Source organism: Idiotropiscis lumnitzeri, chromosome 5 (assembly GCF_059441095.1).
Source record: "Idiotropiscis lumnitzeri isolate Australia: NSW breed Sydney's pygmy pipehorse chromosome 5, RoL_Ilum_1.0, whole genome shotgun sequence".
NCBI lineage: Eukaryota > Metazoa > Chordata > Actinopteri > Syngnathiformes > Syngnathidae > Idiotropiscis > Idiotropiscis lumnitzeri.
Genome location: NC_142395.1, coordinates 24,661,765 through 24,679,933, shown reverse-complemented (window position 1 = coordinate 24,679,933; position 18,169 = coordinate 24,661,765). Strand labels below are relative to the sequence as shown.

The 18,169-nt window shown below is 41.2% G+C and overlaps 1 protein-coding gene and 1 long non-coding RNA gene across 6 annotated transcripts in view; one reads left to right on the top strand and one right to left on the bottom strand.

The window, feature by feature from the left end:
* Window positions 1-18,169, bottom strand: part of kif26ba (kinesin family member 26Ba) — a 72,333-nt gene that overhangs the window by 40,544 nt on the left and 13,620 nt on the right. For 4 of the 5 annotated variants that reach the window (XM_088296649.1, XM_088296653.1, XM_088296650.1 and 1 more), the window contains exon 3: window positions 3,241-3,891. In XM_088296649.1, coding sequence (XP_088152775.1) covers window positions 3,241-3,891 — 651 coding nt within the window. The remainder of the gene's footprint in view (window positions 1-3,240; window positions 3,892-18,169) is intronic. The other variant, XM_088296654.1, reaches the window with a different exon arrangement.
* LOC148337399 (uncharacterized) overlaps window positions 1-18,169 on the top strand; it is a 31,680-nt gene that overhangs the window by 4,126 nt on the left and 9,385 nt on the right. The window contains exon 3 of the long non-coding RNA XR_015843226.1: window positions 3,384-3,786. This is a non-coding gene — a long non-coding RNA (uncharacterized LOC148337399). The remainder of the gene's footprint in view (window positions 1-3,383; window positions 3,787-18,169) is intronic.

The following is an 18,169-nucleotide window of genomic DNA, read 5'->3' as shown; positions in this document are numbered from 1 at the left end:
GATGGACAAATAGGGTAAAGTGCCCCTCTCGGTGGATGCTCAGACTTAGATTCCTCGCTTCATGTCTCTAAATACAGTTGGAATTTTATGAGACACCTATAATCACCATGAACCCAAAGGACTGCGTTTAAACTCGAACAAGATGTCTCTTTTCTTGCCTTTATGAACATGTCTCCCTCAGCATCTCTCGACGTGACTTTATTGCAAGCCCCCCCCCCCATATTCCACTTGACAAAGCGCCGTTCGATCATGACTGCTGGCAGCTCCTCCCCCTTTTGCTTCCCGTCTCTCAGGGGTGTGAGTCTAAACACGGGTGATTTATGATCCTGCTCTATTTCTCCTCTGCTGCCGAACCGCCATTACTGTCAAAATTTACTGCAGAAACACTGACATTGCAGACAGATACTCGAACAAAGACATGCACCACATTGAATGCACGGCACTGACTGGATCAAAACTGAGTCGACACTTCATTAGGTACATGGCCAGAGAAAGAATAATTTAGCAAGACATTTACTTATTGTGGTTTGCTGTGGTGTTTGCTGTTATGCTAATATAAGACACATAAATATAATTTTTTTTTATATAATTTCTTTCAAATTTTGTGAGAGTATGTGGGCCACAATAAAAGGACAATGAAGTCACAGAATTACATGAATAAATAATTTTGATATTAATTACATAGTAATTGACAATCAAGTCAAAATTGTGTGATTGAAGTTAGATATGGGTAAACTAATATTAATTGTACCCCCAAAAAGTGTAATATCACAAGTATAAAGTTGTATTGTTACGAGACAGTCATCGTTTCATCTTCATAAATCTTTTTTGTGATATGGATAATTCCATAACTGTATGAATTTCTGCATGATATTTGATTCTTTTCTAGTTTTGCTCTAATTCTCCTTTGTACTTACTATCAGTCTCATCATATTTAAAAACACGTCAGATAAATGTCACCGTTTTTTTTTTGTTTTTTTTAGATGACACAATCTCATTGAAATCCTGCACTGAATATCAATTGGAGAAGTATGGAAAGCAGTGGCGAAGATTAAATTAATATGAAGCAGATAGCGTTTGAGCAAGACAAGATAAATACGCATCGGAAGTAAGTGCAGAAAAAAAATGGGTTTGTGCACGTGTGCATGTGTGAGAGAGACAGTGGATGAGTGTAAAAGGAGTGGGTTACTGGGGGGGGGGGTGACATAGAGTCCCTAGAGTTCTAATTATCACTGTATGAATTATTACATCTGTAGAACACGTTTGCATTCCCACACACACACACACACACACACCCCCACACGCACACACACACACCTCAGGATCTCCCCTGGAGTCCCTCGCAATACACTTCTGGACTGCTCATCACTGCGGGCCTTCTTCCTCCTCCTCCTCCCTTATCTATTCTTGTTCCCTCTCTTCCTGTCTCCCCTAAACCATTTCGGCACCTTGAGAAGTCTCTGGAATTACATTTATAACGGTCTACAGTGGTCTTGGTGACAAAAAAAAAAATGTCGAATGTTGAATAGATGTGGACTTCAGGTCCAATTTGGTCATGGTAGAAGAAACATCATCCTGTGCTGTGGATGTTTATAGCTCTCAGTATGATGAACTCGTTCCATTACAATTTACAACCATAAACATAATCAATACTTGTCTGATAGCGTCAGTCAAAACTGAGAAATATTTTTAAAGGCATAATATCCGACAAAGCTCTCGCTGTGGATCCAATGAAGTGGCCAGTGAGTGCATTTAATATATCCGAAAAGAGAAGATCTTAGAGGAGTGGAGAATGAAAGGAAAAGACGATGTAAAAATGACAAGCGTGTTGTCGGTTAATGAGCGCATATTACATTAACTAATTAATCCCAAATGCAAACATATTAGATGTCGCTCGTCTTTACACATCATGCCTGCTCTACTAATAAGAGCAGATTATCCCCCCCACTATTCATATTGGCTGAAATCATTGGAGCCCAATAATGACTGAGCTAATCCCTCCATCCATGTTCGTGGTTTTATTTCATGGGCACGGGCAAATTGTCTGTTTCAATTTATTCTCAACTGACTTTGGGACAGAGGCTGGGTACACCCGACAGCGTCCGTGAGTCGGTGGCAGGGCACATGCTGTATACACAAACAACCATGTACTCTCACATTCATGAATATGGACAATTTAGAGCACAGGTGTCAAACTCGAGGCCCTGGGGCCAGAACTGGTCCGCTGCGTGATTTTATTGTACGTATGTAAGCATGTCAACCTCTATGACGCTTGCTTAAATCTGTACCAAAATTTCACATATGTTATAAATAATAATGTTGAGATATTGCAAGATTTTTCTTGTTACGGGGCGTGCTTGCCATCGGAATTTCTGGAGATTCGCGAAAGGCTGGTCCATTGCAGGCCAAAAATGTCCATAATTTGGGTCGGTACACAAACAATCACAAATTGTAACTACAATGTCGTACATGACAAAAATGTGTTTGACACCACTGATTTTGAGGCTTCACCAACCAAGCATGTTTTGGGAATCAATGTTAATGCTGATAATTAGCGCTTCGCGATGGTGTGGATGTTAACTGGTTGTCTGTCTCTGTATGTGCCCTGTCGTTAACTGGTAACCAGTCCAGATAAAATCTGCCTTGACCCTTTACGGGGTGAGTGGTTTACTCAATAATTCCCAATTTTCTTAACTAGCAAACTCCAGTCTGATTAATACTATGCCATCCCAACACATAAACGCATCGTGAGGAAAAAGCAACAGCTTGTTACGAAAGCTACATCAGAAATTTAAGTAGGGAATAATTTGTTCCCCATCCAATTTGCATGGCATAAGTAGCTAGCGACCAAAAAACTGATTCTTGAATTGTAATGTAAGTAACAAAACAGCGTGAAGTAGTAGCTTCAAATCTGCTTCATGAACCAGTTGTAGTACTTTTGAATTCCTGTAGATGGCCCTCTCAGTTCAACATTGGGCTGAAAGCACACTGAATTGCCATTTTTTTTAAACCCTTTGTAAAACCAACAGTACCATCTAGAGGACTCAAAAATACAACAGCCGGTTCATGAAGCAAATTTGAAGCTTCATTTTCCCATCACTAGCGTGTAGGTCCATCCTAACAGAACTATAAGAACAAGACCACTTATTAAACAGAAGGGTTTGTTCTCTTTGAGCTTGTCTAACTCAAGGCCACTGGCCATTATTTTTAAGAATTCGAGTAACTCTCGAGGTAGCCTACCTGGTACGGATAGAGCGTAACTCCTCCATTAGTTCTGTTTATGTGCTGATGACCTGCTGTGCTGTTACAGCTGTTTGTACTGTTATTCCCTGGACTGTTGACTGCACTCACAATTTGCTGTTGGGCTACGGCCGTTTTTCCAGAACTGGGCGACCCGTTCCGTCTTTCCATCCCACCTCCGAGCCCAAGTGAGCTGGGTTTGGAACCCAGTCTGTGCACTTGTTGGTTCAAGGGTGCACATGAAGCCGTTTGTCCAGCAGAAGGACTCCCGTGACCGGGGGCGTACGGTGCGTGGCTGGGGCTTGGTGTCGGCGTCTGACTAGGACTCGGGGAAGGTGAAGGCGATGAGGGGCGAGTGAGGTGTGAAATGGCAGCGGCCGATGACGAGGAAGAGGAGGGGAGAAGCGAGGAAGGCCATTCCTTGGAACCGGAAGCTCCTTGGGATGCGTAGCGCCCAAAGAAGGAAGGAGGGGACGAAGAAGGAGACAAATCCCACTGGTCCAGGGTGAGCACCAAGCGCACGGCTTCCTGTTTGAGCTGCGTGAGGTGAGTGGCGCACACGTCACAGCGACTGTCACGCTCGTTCCATGCCCGCCGGGAACTGTTGGGGACTTGCAGCTTATCATGGAGGAGGAGGGGGAAGGACGGGTCCTAAGGGTAAAAGGGAGAAACACAAGAGTTTAGGCGACAGTGTGAATGTGAGTGTGAGTGTGAATGTCTTTTTTCTGTTTGTCAGCTGGGGTAGACTTCAGCAGTCTGTCATCGGGAGCAGGATAGGTGATATGTAAAATGGATGCTTAATGGGATTTGGATTTTTTTTTTTAATGTCTTTAAAGATAAAACAGTTCTATACAAGACACTAATTGTCTAACCATAACATTCACAGTGACCAAAATGAAAAAAAAAATTAAAATACTCTTTATGTGACAAAAACAGACAGCAGAATGCATGCAATTAAACAAACACAATATAATTACTTCTTCAGATGTCCTCTTATCAAGTCATACTGATTTGCAAAACATGAATTGCTAGTTACTTGCTTGCCGAAGATTAAAACAAACAAAACCGTTCGTTTCTGCTTTCAATATTATTCTTCTGAACAATTATAAAAGTCAAACCTCTGGAAGATTTGCCGCTTATCCAGCTTTACAAATATACAAATTCAAAGGCTGTCTTAAGTCAAGTCAAGAACAAAACAAATTTAATCAATATGCACACACCAGTCAGTAAATTGAGAGACTTCAAATTGAGTCCAATCCTATCAGTGATGAAAAAAAGTGTGATGCTAAGCTTCAAATCAGAAAGTTATTGCGACAGAGAGAAGTGTCTCACTGCTCTGTTCAGTTGGAGCAATGAACTCAAGTCATAAAATGCTTGCTCAGTCACAACATGTTTGAGTGATAAGAGTGACAATGTGAGCAAAAATGTAAAACGAACAGTTTGGACAGTTTTCACCAACCATCTTACCCGTAGTTATGTTACTTAGCTGCGCTTAAATGTTCACAATCACATATTTTTTACTGGTCGCAAACCAGTAGTTGTTTTGCTAGCTAAACTGGGATGTTAGCTTACATATCTGTAGGTTTTGTAAAGACGGATGAAGTTGGACGTTGTTCTTGTATATTCATTGAGTAAGGTGCGATTTCGACATCCTATTTTTGTCTAAGTCATCATCAAAATTATCCGTTAATTCAAATTAATGATCCTCCGAGTTTCTTGTCTTACTGTTGGTGTTTACGTCGCCACTTCACACCAAGTGACGCTGACTGGATTTTTTTTTTCTTTTTTTCTTGCCTTCCTTCCTAAAAAAGCCAAACTGTGCTAAAATGCAGATTTTGTCATCACATGCAGTCAAGTGACATAGATAGTGTCAAGTTTTTAATAAGCAAGTTGCAAGTCCTAAAAATAGCAACGTCAAGTCATATGACTCAAGTCCCCTATTTCTGTTTATTATACAGTGATATACATTATATTTATGATCCTGTATTTATAGGACAGTGAGGAATGTTTATTTGAAAAAAATATGTGAATTCACTTGGATTCCCCATTTTTTTGGAACGCGCCACTGCAGTTAGCTCTGCATGGAACTTTTACTTAATCGTTCAGTTTAAGGTGACAAGATGATAATGTTTTCATACAATTTCCTGCTAAATCTCCTCCAGTACACACTGTGCACAGCAGAATATTGACAAGAACAGAAAGCATTCACGGCATTATCACTGCGTGTCTGTAATTTTGACATCAAACATCAACGGTGGGTAGTGTCACCGTTTTGGCTGACGACTGAGCGCAATCCAAACGGACCACCTGTATTTTCACACTGAAGCCCGGAGAAAAAACAATTTTTTTTTTGAACATTCCAAATGCTAATAAAAAGACATCACTTGTTGCAGCACACGAGAGACATCCCGTCAATACCACACCATGTCACTACTTCATCATCAGCGAAGGGGGCTCGACAGGAAGAAAATGAATCAAATTGATTGAACACTCCGTTGAAGTCCGATCAATAAGTGACATATTGAGATTCACATCTATGAGCGTCTCGTCAATAGGTATATCATCTACGCGCATCGCCTCGTATTCCCATTTGTACACATCCGTCAAAGCAACGGCTGATGAAGCTGTAAACCCGGCAGAAAGCAGATCAGACAGCGAGTCATTTGAGCCTGTGTAATGGCGTTGCTAGGCCTTAGCCAAGCACGGCGAATGAAATAACAAAATTTAAAAAGAATGATTTGGTGTTTAAGCAAAATTCAGACAGATATTATTGACTGTAGGTGATAAATAACCTTCTCAGCGGTGCTAACTCTAGTGATGGGTAAATGAAGCTTCAAATCTGCTTCATGAACCAGTTGTAGTATTTTTGGACTCCTGTAGATGGCACTCTCGGTTCAACAATGGGCTGAAAGCACACTGAATTGCCATTTTTTTTAAACCTTTTATAAAACCAACAGTGCCATCTAGAGGACTCAAAAATACAACAACTGGTTCTTGAAGCAAATTTGAAGCTTCATTTTCCCATCACTAGCTATCTGAGGATCTGAGTCTTGGTAGCAGTGCTGCTGTGGCAAAGTGTCAATGTTATCAACCAGGGGTGGGCAAACGTTTTGATTGGCGGGCCACAATGGCTTCTAAAATTTGACAGAGGGGCCGGACCAGGAGCAGATGGATGGAGTGTTTTGGTCACCTCACCTCATCGGAGAAAATAAATACATTTAATTTTAAATAAAAGTGAACAAACGCATTACAACAATATTTAAAACGACAGAATTTAGAAAATAAAACATGAACGATGTTTATTCATTTCATTTTTTTCAAGTTCAACGGGCCCGACTAAAACATTTAACGGGCCGCTTGTGGCCCCCGGACCATAGTTTGCCCACACCTGTTTATAAACGGTCTGACGCACACACACAAGCGTGTGTCACTTAATAAGAGAGCTCATAGAGTTTCTCGCTCGATCAATACACCTTCTGTGTGCGCGTACGTGCACAAGGCCACATTTCATCTGATGGTAAAAAGTAGCCTCACAACCCGAGAGCTGCCTGTGTCAACAAACCACACACACATTCGCACACGCATACACACGAGATGTACACTGGCATAAAAAGCACCTTGTTACTCGGACAAACTGACAAGAACTTGAGTTTTAAACATTGACATACGAGCAGGCAAGTGTCCAAGCATGCATAATCCTGAGTGGCATGACCCGCCACACACTTGCACTCATCCGGCATCTTGAGCCGACTGCTGCACAGCCCTGTTGGCAGAATTGCGCGTGAATGCATGTCGGGACTTTTCACTCTTAGGCTCAATAATCTTTCTGTGGATGTGACAAACAAAACAAAGCGCTTATAATGTCAGTCCTCGTGTTTTTATACCACTTATCCTGTTCGGGGTCACTGCAGAGGCGGCAGTCTAGACCAGCTGACTTGGTACAGACTTTGTACTCGTTATTCATCGGGCGGTTCTGAATGGGGCATTGAGTAGACCAACATTTTTTGAATGGTCTTCGATTTTTTTTAGTGGTTGTTCCTCTCTGTTAATAGCTCATTTCAGTTTCAGGGCTTTCTGCGGGTTAATAATATTTGATATTATCTTTGGTTACAGTTGTGGAGAACTGCAATACTTTATGTTGATTCAACAATAGTTTAATAGTACAAAACTGATTGCGTATTTATAAATGGACACATAGCTATTTTTTTTACACCCAAACCATTTTTTTAAAGGACGAACTGGACTCGTGTGTGTTTCTTGCTGTGCTGTAGTGTGTGTGGTGTACTCACAATGACCAATACAGACTAACACACAACTATTATCGCTACTGACAATTGCTCTCCACTCTCAACTAACTGTAGACTTATTCGGTAACTACTTTGCGGTTGCAAATTCTTCTACTTGTCAATTTTATTGTTTGAATGACATACAAATTCTCAACACAACCAGCTGCCCATCATTTGGAAACAGTGGCAGCTTCAGGTCGCTTCCTAATTGGCTATCATTTCGTTTCACGTCACAATGAGGGAGCCTCAGCCGCACTCTTGAATAGGTTTAGCATTTTCGACTCTCTCTTAATAAACCCCACGCCACAGAGTAATAGCTCAGGATAATCTTTTAGAGACATCGAACAATTGAGACTTTCCTGACTTTAAATGCAGGACAATGCTCAAATCCAAACTTAAAAATACTTGCCACGAGTAATAATTCGCTGGAAATTAAACAGTTTTTGTGATTTAATAATTGTTAATAATTTGCCAGTAAATGCCAACTGGTTCCCCAGTCTTTACTTTTTGGAAGGAATTTACAGTTATTCAATCTTTGCCATTACAGTGTGGAAAAAGGAACATTTAATCTTGTTTGACTTTCTTCCCTGCTATCATCAGCCAGTCTTTCTCTCTCTTTTTTTTTTCTCTCTCTCTCTCTCTTTTTTTTTCTCTCTCCCTCTCTTTCCCTTTCTCTCACTCTCTCGCTCTCTCTCTCTCTCCCTCCCTACCTCCCTCTCCCTCTGACATACACAGACACACAGAGAGGAGCAATAAAGTGAACATGGTGTTGAGTTGAGGGCCTTAGTGTACCAAATTAGAGAGATTGGGGCCGCAGCCAATCTCCCTCATTGAAAAAAGGAACATGAGCGCTGTGGGTTAAGCGGTGGTGAGGGGGTGGGGGGTGTTTGGTTCATTCTGCCAGTGAGATGCATTTTAGTGTGCATTGTTGTTGTTGATGCTTCAAGATGTCGTCTTTCCACTCTAATCCTGTTTAGTGACTTATCTTCACAAACAGTAGTAACGTTATCGATTTGCCTGCTCAAAATACCATAATTAGCCCAGCATTATGTTGTTTTGTTGGCAGACAAGCTTCAGTTCAATTTGAAGAATGGGAGAACGTGGACAATTTTATTTCCCGAGCACAATGCCAAATTGTGTTTAAAACATGATTACCACCCTTATTACCTTATTAAACATATTAGCACAGCGGTGGCTAGATAAGAACGTCTTCTTGACGAGCGTGCTGAATATTTCTTCCATTCCCTCGTCAGCCTTCCAGCCACGCCGGCCGTCTTTGAGTTCATCAGTATTCCAAGAGTGACTCCATCAGACTCGGCACCAGATAGTCGATGTGTGCGCCTGATTCATTTCTTCCGACAAGGGCACACAAACACGGCGCGCGCAGGACGTGAGGGAGTGACAGAAAAAATGTTGCGAGGCCGAAACGGCAGACGGAACATTGACCTCAGTGGCTTGTGGTGTGGTGACAATCAGTCTGTGGCAATGATGTGTGTGCGTGCGTGTGTCCATGCAGACTTGGTGCAAAGGGATGCTAAGATTTGATGCGAGGTGTCAAGTCGGTCATTTTACACCCTCAATATTTTTCCTGCAAGTGTCCACACCCAAGGTACACTTTTGAGTACGTGAACTGTCAATCAAACCCTCAAATCCTCGCTACTCACACACATATTGATTTAATGGTGTGTTGAACTTACCGTATCGGTCTGAGGTGCTGCTACTTATTAGCATGAGTGCTAGCATGCGCGAGCTAGCATGCGCGAGCTAGCATGCGCGAGCTAGCATGCGCGAGCTAGCATGCGCGAGCTAGCATGCGCGAGCTAGCATGCGCGAGCTAGCATGCGCGAGCTAGCATGCGCGAGCTAGCATGCGCGAGCTAGCATGCGCGAGCTAGCATGCGCGAGCTAGCATGCGCGAGCTAGCATGCGCGAGCTAGCATGCGCGAGCTAGCATGCGCGAGCTAGCATGCGTCTCGTAGTGGGGTGCGCCCAGTCTAAGTATTAAATACAGAAATGGCACCCTCAACTGGTGCTGCGCCCTTTGATACAGCGCGTCTTTTGGCCGTAAAAACACGGTACTCAATTTTAGTTTGTCAAGTGGCGGCACACAATAGAATCATCTGGATTTAGATGCATTTTTTTAAGTAAATGTCGAGTCTACTTGAAAAAAATATCTTGATCCGGATGATTTTATTTCATCCAACCAATAAAATTGAGTAAATTCAACACACCGTTTTTATAAGTGGATTGGGTAATGAAGTAAAGTAAAATACAATTAGGAAACAATTTGACCTTCCTTCCTTTGGATGTACAGCAATACCAAAATAAATATTTTTAAAATTAATCTCGAACGCTCATGTATGATATCAGTTCACAAAAACAAAGGACATTTTTGCTAAAATTGTAGTTTTAGTCAGTTTTATAAACTTGTAGTTTGAATTCCTAGTCTTTTTTTTATTAAAAAAAAAAAACATTTTTATTGCATTTCATTCGCGAAAATATTTTTTTCAATTTTACTTTTAGTTATTTTGTTAACTATCATAACCTTGGCTCCTCTGTTACTATAATTAGGACAGTAACAAAATGAATAGTAATTTGTGATTTGATAATACTGCAACGCAGACTTGCTGCCCACTTGGTCACAGTGCTGCCTAACTTACATTAATGAAGGTTTTATGATCACAAAAGTTTGACCGTGTCACAAATTATTTATATTTCCATGTTTTACTATTGTAAAATTGTTTCAAAATACAAATACATCAGAGCTAGATCAAAGCATCAGATGGATTGTGTTGGGCCTTACAACCTGGACAAATTGAATTGTGGTGTAAAGGTTGCAAAATTGGTGGCGAGAAGGGTCAAATGGCTGAAAGGGAGTGAGAGTGGAAGAAAAAAGGATTCCTAATGAGGATGAAACCTTGAAAGATGAACGGTGGGAACACTTGGGCAAGACACTTTTTTTTTTGACAGGCTATATCCCCAAAATTGTTTTGTTTTTTTACATTGAATTTCTTATTCGTAGGGAGGCGCAATGTCCTGAAACATAATCAAATGTGGCCGCACATATGCCAGGAAGCACCAATGCTTATGATACAAGATGTGACGTCTATAATACTAGTATGTGTGTAGCTTACAATAGTGATGGGTAAATGAAGCTTCAAATCTGCTTCATGAGCCAGTTGTAGTATTTTTGGACTCCAGTAGATGGCAGTCTATGTTCAATATTGGGCTAAAAGCACACAGACTTGCCATTTTTAAACCCTTTATTTAAAGCAACAGTGCCATCTAGAGGACACAAAAATACAACAGCTGGTTCATGAAGCAAATTTGAAGCTTCTTTTTCCCATCACTAGCTTACAACCATTAACTCTCTTGTGTCCCTTCTTCGCATCACGAACAAAGGATGAATATAACAAAAATAATTCAACCCTGATGTCGGTGTGTGTGTGTGTGTGTGTGTGTGTGCGCGTGTGTATATTCTCAATATAATCAGTTCCAGTCGAGTGACCAAGGAAGACAAACCTCTCAGTTTCCCCTCCAATACTCATTTAGCTCCCCTCATCTATTCTCTTTCATGCGCTGGATGATATGCACACATGAAGACATATTCCCCAGCAGGTCTGGGATCAGTGAATTCATGCAGAAGAGACGCAGACGGTCTCCTGCACCTACACTCACAGTACACACACACATGTACTTGCATGCAAGGCAGAAGGCGAGAATGTGAAGCCATGATAAAGAGATGAGCAGGGAGTAGAATTGCAAAGAGCTCAAAAGAGAGTGTGAAAATGTGATCAATTTTAAGCCGGATCCCCAGTGATCATATAATATGATATTGTGATGGAGAGTGACAGTGTGTTTAAGAGTAAACGATTGAGAGTGAATGTTATGAACGGTTTCAGATACATGCGAAACACACATATCCAAAAGAATTGTCAAGATGCAGTTTGTCTGCTTTATTGTGTATTCTTTGAATCAGGCAATTATCGTGAAATGTATGTTTGTGTCATGTGACCAAACCCAGAAAACAGGTTTGCGGGCTTGCTGTGTTAACACTGCTAACTAGCTTAACAACGGATTGATGACCTGATGGTAGAAGCGGAACTTGCTAAAAGTGCTGGCTAAAAAGTTGTCTTTCTGGCTGGTGTGTTCGGACAGCATGTGTTGTATATCATTTATATATCGCTAGTATTGCGTCGGATGCTTGTGCCCCCATAAACAGCATGTTTGTTCAACTGTAAACATTGCATCATCAAAGAGAACAAGCCATTTTCTACACTTAAGTAATAAACTCAGTAATTTGCCAAAAAAATAAAATAAATAAAAAAATAATAAAATAGCCCATACATATGTGGACTGACCAGTAATATCGGTTTGTGAAAAAATAGCAAATTTACCAAATTTTGACAAAGGGTGTTTCATCTTGATGCCAGCGAATTACACAAATAAGATTTCTACAGAAATACAGACGAAGCCTAATTATTGAATATTGTCAATTCTGGTAGTTCTTGAAGACAATAAAATACAATGCAGATGTTTTCAGTTCCTACCGGTGCTTTGCTCGTTTTCCTGCTATGGGGCCTTATAGTTCAGCGAAGACAAAAATTATTTATAGATGTCAAAGTGACGGTTTGTTCAAATGCACTTGGGCTGATGACCAATCAAGGACGTATCCCCGCCTCTTGCCCGAGGTCAGCCGAGACCCTATTGACGTCTAGACCTTGAGAAGATGGATGGATGAATTGATGAGAGAAAAGCACACATAACCATACCAAATCCATTTGGCAAACCGATTGGGCCACTTCTCAGAATAACAAAATTGCCACAAGCTGCTGTGTTTGGCATCCAAGTAGATTTGGAGAGCTTTGATACTACTTCCTTAGGGAATTGTGTAAATGTGATCTTCATTAATTAGAAAATTTGGAAATATCACAGTAAAGAAACAAATACTTTTTCATGTGCATTATGTTTTGTTGAATTAATTCATTGAAAAATTTTGATGATTTTGAGAAATAAAGGTCAAGGGCGTTCCAGTAAATACATCTAGACGCTCGTGATGTTGACAGCCATTAACAAAGAAAAGATGCAGCGATGTTTGCGTTGCCATGGCGATGCGGAAATTAATTAGCATGCAGAGCTAAGTAGCTGCAGGGGAATGTAAATAACCTGCTGCATTTGTCGTTCACTTGAGACTTTTGGTGTGTTTGCGTCTTAACGTTTGAGCATCCCCACAAACGGTCATTTGGGAATATAAAAATGTGGTCATCGGAACACGTCTTCAAACACAAATTTCCCTAAAAAGCTGTGTGAAGCTAATTACAGTTTGCTCATTGACTGTGAACGAAGCTCCAGAAGGAAGCGTGTCGGCTCTCCGACAGACTGCGCTCATCTCTGATGTGGATCCAGACTCGGTTGCTGTTAACGGCCTCCTATAAATCACCTTAAGTGTTTTCTACAATGCATCAACGTCCTCAAAAACACACATGCGCCAGACATTGAATTATGAGGACTGTCTCCGCCCCTTTTTAATCCATGCAAGTCGTCCCTTGGTCAGGCATGTTGTGTGCAGATTTTGATGCATCCTCGTAGATCAGGGGTGTGCAAACTTTCTGATTGGCGGGCTGCAATGGGTTCTGAAATTTCACAGAAGGGCCAGAGCAGATGGATGGAGTGTTTTGGTAACCTCACCTCATGGGAGAAAAAAAATACATTTAATTTTAAATGAAAGTGAACAAAAGCATTACAACAAAATATCTGTATTTGACACACCACAGTATTTAGAAAATAAAACATTAACAAGGTTTATTCATTTCATTTTTTTTCAAGTTCTGCAGGCCAGATTAAAACGTTTCATGGGCCGCATTTGGCCCCCGGGCCGTAGTTTGCCCACGCTTGTCGTAGATGGTCGCAGCCTTGCAACCTGTCTTCGAGCGGCTTCGCGCAAGAAGCCATATGGCCCTACGAATGTTTACCGAAGCCCTTCCGATGATGACGCTGATGACAAGCTTAGCCTCGCCAGAAGATACTTTCATGCAGATTCAATTCAATTCAATTAAGTTACTTATATTGGGGGGGTTTAGGGAAGACGGGTCATTTTGACCCGGAGGACATGGGGTTGTATACAGAAAATGAGGACAACATGAGGGTTCAGTTGGTACAAAATACTAAAAAAAAAGATTCGCCATGTGAAGAAATGAACTCTTTGGCCCAATGTTGGTAGGCTGACGCCGTGTGCTTGGCATAAAAATGGGAGTAACTTCATTTTCATTTTCATGGGTCCGTGTTGCACCTTTCTGGTCTGGGCGTGCCATGGCATGAAACAGCCTCACCTCTGATGCACCTGGAACCTTCAAAATAAGGCTCCCAGACCCGATCAAAACTGCGCTGCATCCCACCGCCACCGTTGAAGGATGGTGGCCCAGGTGTGAGTTCTGTGCTGATGGTCCTGTCTCCACGTCTTCTTATTTCGATTACCTCTTTTATCCATCGCCTGAATTTATTGGTTTCAGATGGGATGATTTGGCGGGATGGAGCGCAGTTTGGATCGGGTCTGGGGAACCTTATTTTGAAGGTTTCCCAACCTGATTAGTTCTTTTAAGACGCGTCAGACAGAAGTGCAAAAGTGACAGCCGAAACTGTCAGCGAGGTTTTGGTCTCCACCAGAAAAAAAAGTTTTTTTGTCTGGAAAAAAAAGAAAACTTGAAGCCTAAAAAGTAGCTGTGGTATCGGTACAGGGTACACTGTATCGAAGAGTACTCAAGAGTGAACTCATTTCTGGTATCGGTTTGGAAAAAAAAAATCTCTACATATTTCCCTTGAACACACTATTATCTCTCTCTCTCTCTCTCTCTCTCTCTCTCTTTCTCTCTTTCTTTCTCTCTCCCTCGTTCTCTCTTTCTCTCTCTGTCTCTCTCTTTCTCTCTCTCTCTCTCGCTCCCTCTCTCTTTCTCTCTCTCTCTTTCTGTCTTTCTCTCTCTCTCTCTTTCTTTCTCTCTACCTCGTTCTCTCTTTCTCTCTCAGTCTCTCTCTCTCTCATTCTCTCTTTCTCTCTCTTTCTGTCTTTCTCTCCCTCTCTCTCTCTCTCTTTCTGTCTTTCTCTCCCTCCCTCATTCTCTCTTTCTCTGGTTCTCTCTTTCTCTCTCTCGCTCTCTCTCTCTCTCCCTCCCTCCCTCTTTCTCTCCCGCTCTCTCTCCCTCTCTCTCTCTCTCTCTCCCTCTCCAATTTCTCTCTCTCTCTCTCTCTCTCGCTCTCTTTCTGTCTTTCTCTCTCTCTCTCTCTCCCTCATTCTCTCTTTCTCTCTCTCTCTCCCTCTCCCTCTCCCTCATTATCTCTCTCACTCCCTCTCTCTTTCTCTCATTCTCTCTCTCTCTCCCTCGTTCTCTTTCTCTCTCTCTCTTTCTGTCTTTCTCTTGTTCTCTCCCTCTTTCTCTCTCTCTCACTCTCTCTCCCTCCCTCTCCCTCTTTCTCTCTCTCTCTCTCTCTCTCGCTCTCTTTCTGTCTTTCTCTCTCCCTCTTTCTCTCCCTCTCTCTCTCTCCCTCTCCCTCATTATCTCTCTTTTTCTCTCTCTCTCTTTCTCTCGTTGTCTCTCTCTCTCCCTCGTTCTCGCTTTCTCTCTCTCTCTTTCTGTCTTTCTCTTGTTCTCTCTCTCTCTCTCTCTCTCTCTCTCTCTCTCTCTTTCTCCCTGCTTAAGTGTCTGTGACATTGACGTATTGTTTGTGGGCTCGGGTAATCCATCTTGCCATGTTGCAGTTGCACTCCCCTCCAAGTATTCTTTCTCCCATCTGTATGTTCCTCCTTCCAGTATCCTTCCATCCCAAGGTTAGTGAGGGATGTTCATGAGGTCGATCTGCCTGACAACTCCGGCTCACATACGGTATAATTAGTACCTCAAGCCTCCAAATTCTGGCTAAAAGGAAAGTGAGGCTTTCTCGTGATTTCGGAAGCATCTTAAAGCTTTCATTAAGTCAGTGCATGTCTCCATCAGCTTGAAATGGCTCAAACTTAAAAAACAAATAAAGCATTTACAAAAAAAATGGACACAAAAAGCACAGAGTAACTTAGGCAGCATAGAAAGCCAATATTTGAAGACGAAAAACACAAAATAAACAACCCCCCTGAGGGTGCACTTGGACCATCTTAAGAGGCTCTTTAACGAATGTGCCTTCCAAACGGTCCGAGCGGGTGCCAACTGAGCGTGCCTTCAGGCATCACATCCACACAGTAGCACCCTTTCATTCACGGGACCTCCTGAGAGCAACCACAGTGTACCACTGTTTGCGCTGCTCCTCCGAGAGATTGCTAGACACTCACTTGGACATCATAATTGGATTTAGACTAACATCAGCACAGGGAAGTTATGGCAATCAGAATTGATTGGTTGTTCAGAATTCTGTTAATTGGGTGGACTTGATGGTTGGGTAATCACATCGAGAACCAATTTTGACAAAAGTGCACAATAGCAGAGGAATCAGTCTTAAAAAGTCTAAATTATGAACAATATAATTTAAGATACTATATATATTTCCGCAGATAGCACAACATTGACAAGGACAGGAGTTCAGAACATTCACTGAGAAGGATTCTCCCCTTGTTTTATAACCAATATTAAACAAATATGTATCTAAACATCAATCTCGCTGTACCAAGAGGTCCTGTTATAAATGTTAAACTACTGTATTTTCCGGACTATAAACCGCTTTTTCCCTAGATTTTGAACTGTGTGGCTAATACAACGGTGCGGCTTTTCTGTGAATTTCCTTTCACCACTAGGGGCGCTCTATAGTTCAGAAAATACGCTAAATAAATCTAGATTTTTTTTTCCTCTTGGGTCTGTTGTGTTTTAATTAGCAAAGTTGTTGTTGTGTTAAAAGGCACTTTCTTAACAATCGTTTTATGTACCTTTTATGTGCATTCACATTAAAAAATTGTTCTGTACATTCAGTAAACAACAATTTTTTTTCAACATAGAAAACTGCGGCTTATAGCCTTTTTTTTTTTTAATTAATTAATTTATTATTGGGGTTTTTTTTCAGAAAGAGTTGCTGCGTCTTATATACAAGTGCGTCTTATAGTCCAGAAATTATGATAACTGTATTTTCTCCTCATCATGTTTTGACATATTGCCTCTGGATTTGTTAGTCTTTTAACAAGAAATTCCTAAATAACTCAAGTTTAAGGTTTCTAAACTAATTTTATTTTCCTGAGAGGCAAAGTTATGAAACCTTCAGGATGACCTATCCAGCATTAAATGACCTGTTTATTACAGAACCATTTTTTACTGCAGTCATCTTTCCGTACTTTCCATCCATGCAACCATCTAAAAATAACATTTTCTACATAACACAAACCACGGTGCATCGGGTGCAACAGATAGCTGTCTGATTCCATGTCGCTGTCCAGATTCGACCCGCGGGCCTTGAGTATGGAGCGCATTAGAACAGCTGCTCGTCTCCTGCTGTGCGGTAAAATCCAGTGTGGCGCTTTTGATTACATGTCTAGTAGAACGTCGAGTGAGTAGGAAGAGGCCATACATAGGGCTGCAAACTCGATCTCCGACATACAGTCAGTAGCGGATAACAGTTAACAACAACATTTTCAAAAACGAGCCATGCGGGCTCCATACGCCCGAGGTAATTGGAAAGTTGAACTGCTCGAGGCTATTCAGTGTCTGACTGAGGCGCATGCGATGAACAACCAACCAATTTAATTCTCTGTCTTTACCTCGCACACACCAACGCACGCGAAGGCGCTCTATCTAGCGACGCTTTATCTTTTTCCATACGTTCTCTCATTTGTCCTCGTTACTTCCTTGTTCCTGATAAGAAATGTGACTTAAGGACGTGAGGACATAAGTTATGTTGCTTTGATAAACATCCCAAGAGAGTGTAAGATAGGTACACCTGCATAATATCAAAACATCTGCCTACAAAAAGAAAAAAAAAATTTTATTTAAAATATTTTTGATCATCAAATTTGAGTAGATGAATCAAATGTTGTTGCTTCTGGGCAATAATATGTAATATTCCAAAAGTATGTTTTTTATGGTTAATTAGTGACTTATCGGCATTTTGTATCTGGTTTAGGTAACTGCTCAGTCATTTTCCTAAAAAGGAGTGCCCATTCATCAACTTCCATTCTTAAATTTTATAAATATAACACTACGCTGAGAGGCGTTTGTAATATTTTGGCTATAGAAAAATGGCAGGTTGCAATACAGCCCCAACTATAAACATATCATTAAATTCATTCATGTCTGACAGGGAGGAAGCAGAATGAACTGATCGTTATCTTTGGAAAGCTCTTGTCTCGGCACTTAATCGTGTTTTTGCTGGTTTGCTTGTCGATCTGATGTAAGAAAAAAAAAAAAAAAAAAGTCCTGTAATGAAGACAATTCAGACAACATGAGATTGGATTTACGAGAAATAAATTTGCTGATATCGTATAATTCAATCTTTACTGCTGTCTCAGATGCTTTAAAGAAAATATCAATCACAGACTGGTAGAAATAAATCGAGCAACGTGTGGGAAAACCCCTCTCGTAAATGAATCAAAAAGTCTGTGTGGCGCAACAGTAGAAACAACTGTTGAAATGTCTTTCAAAGCTCTTATTTCATCTTCTGCCTTTTGCACAATGTGTCCTCAAA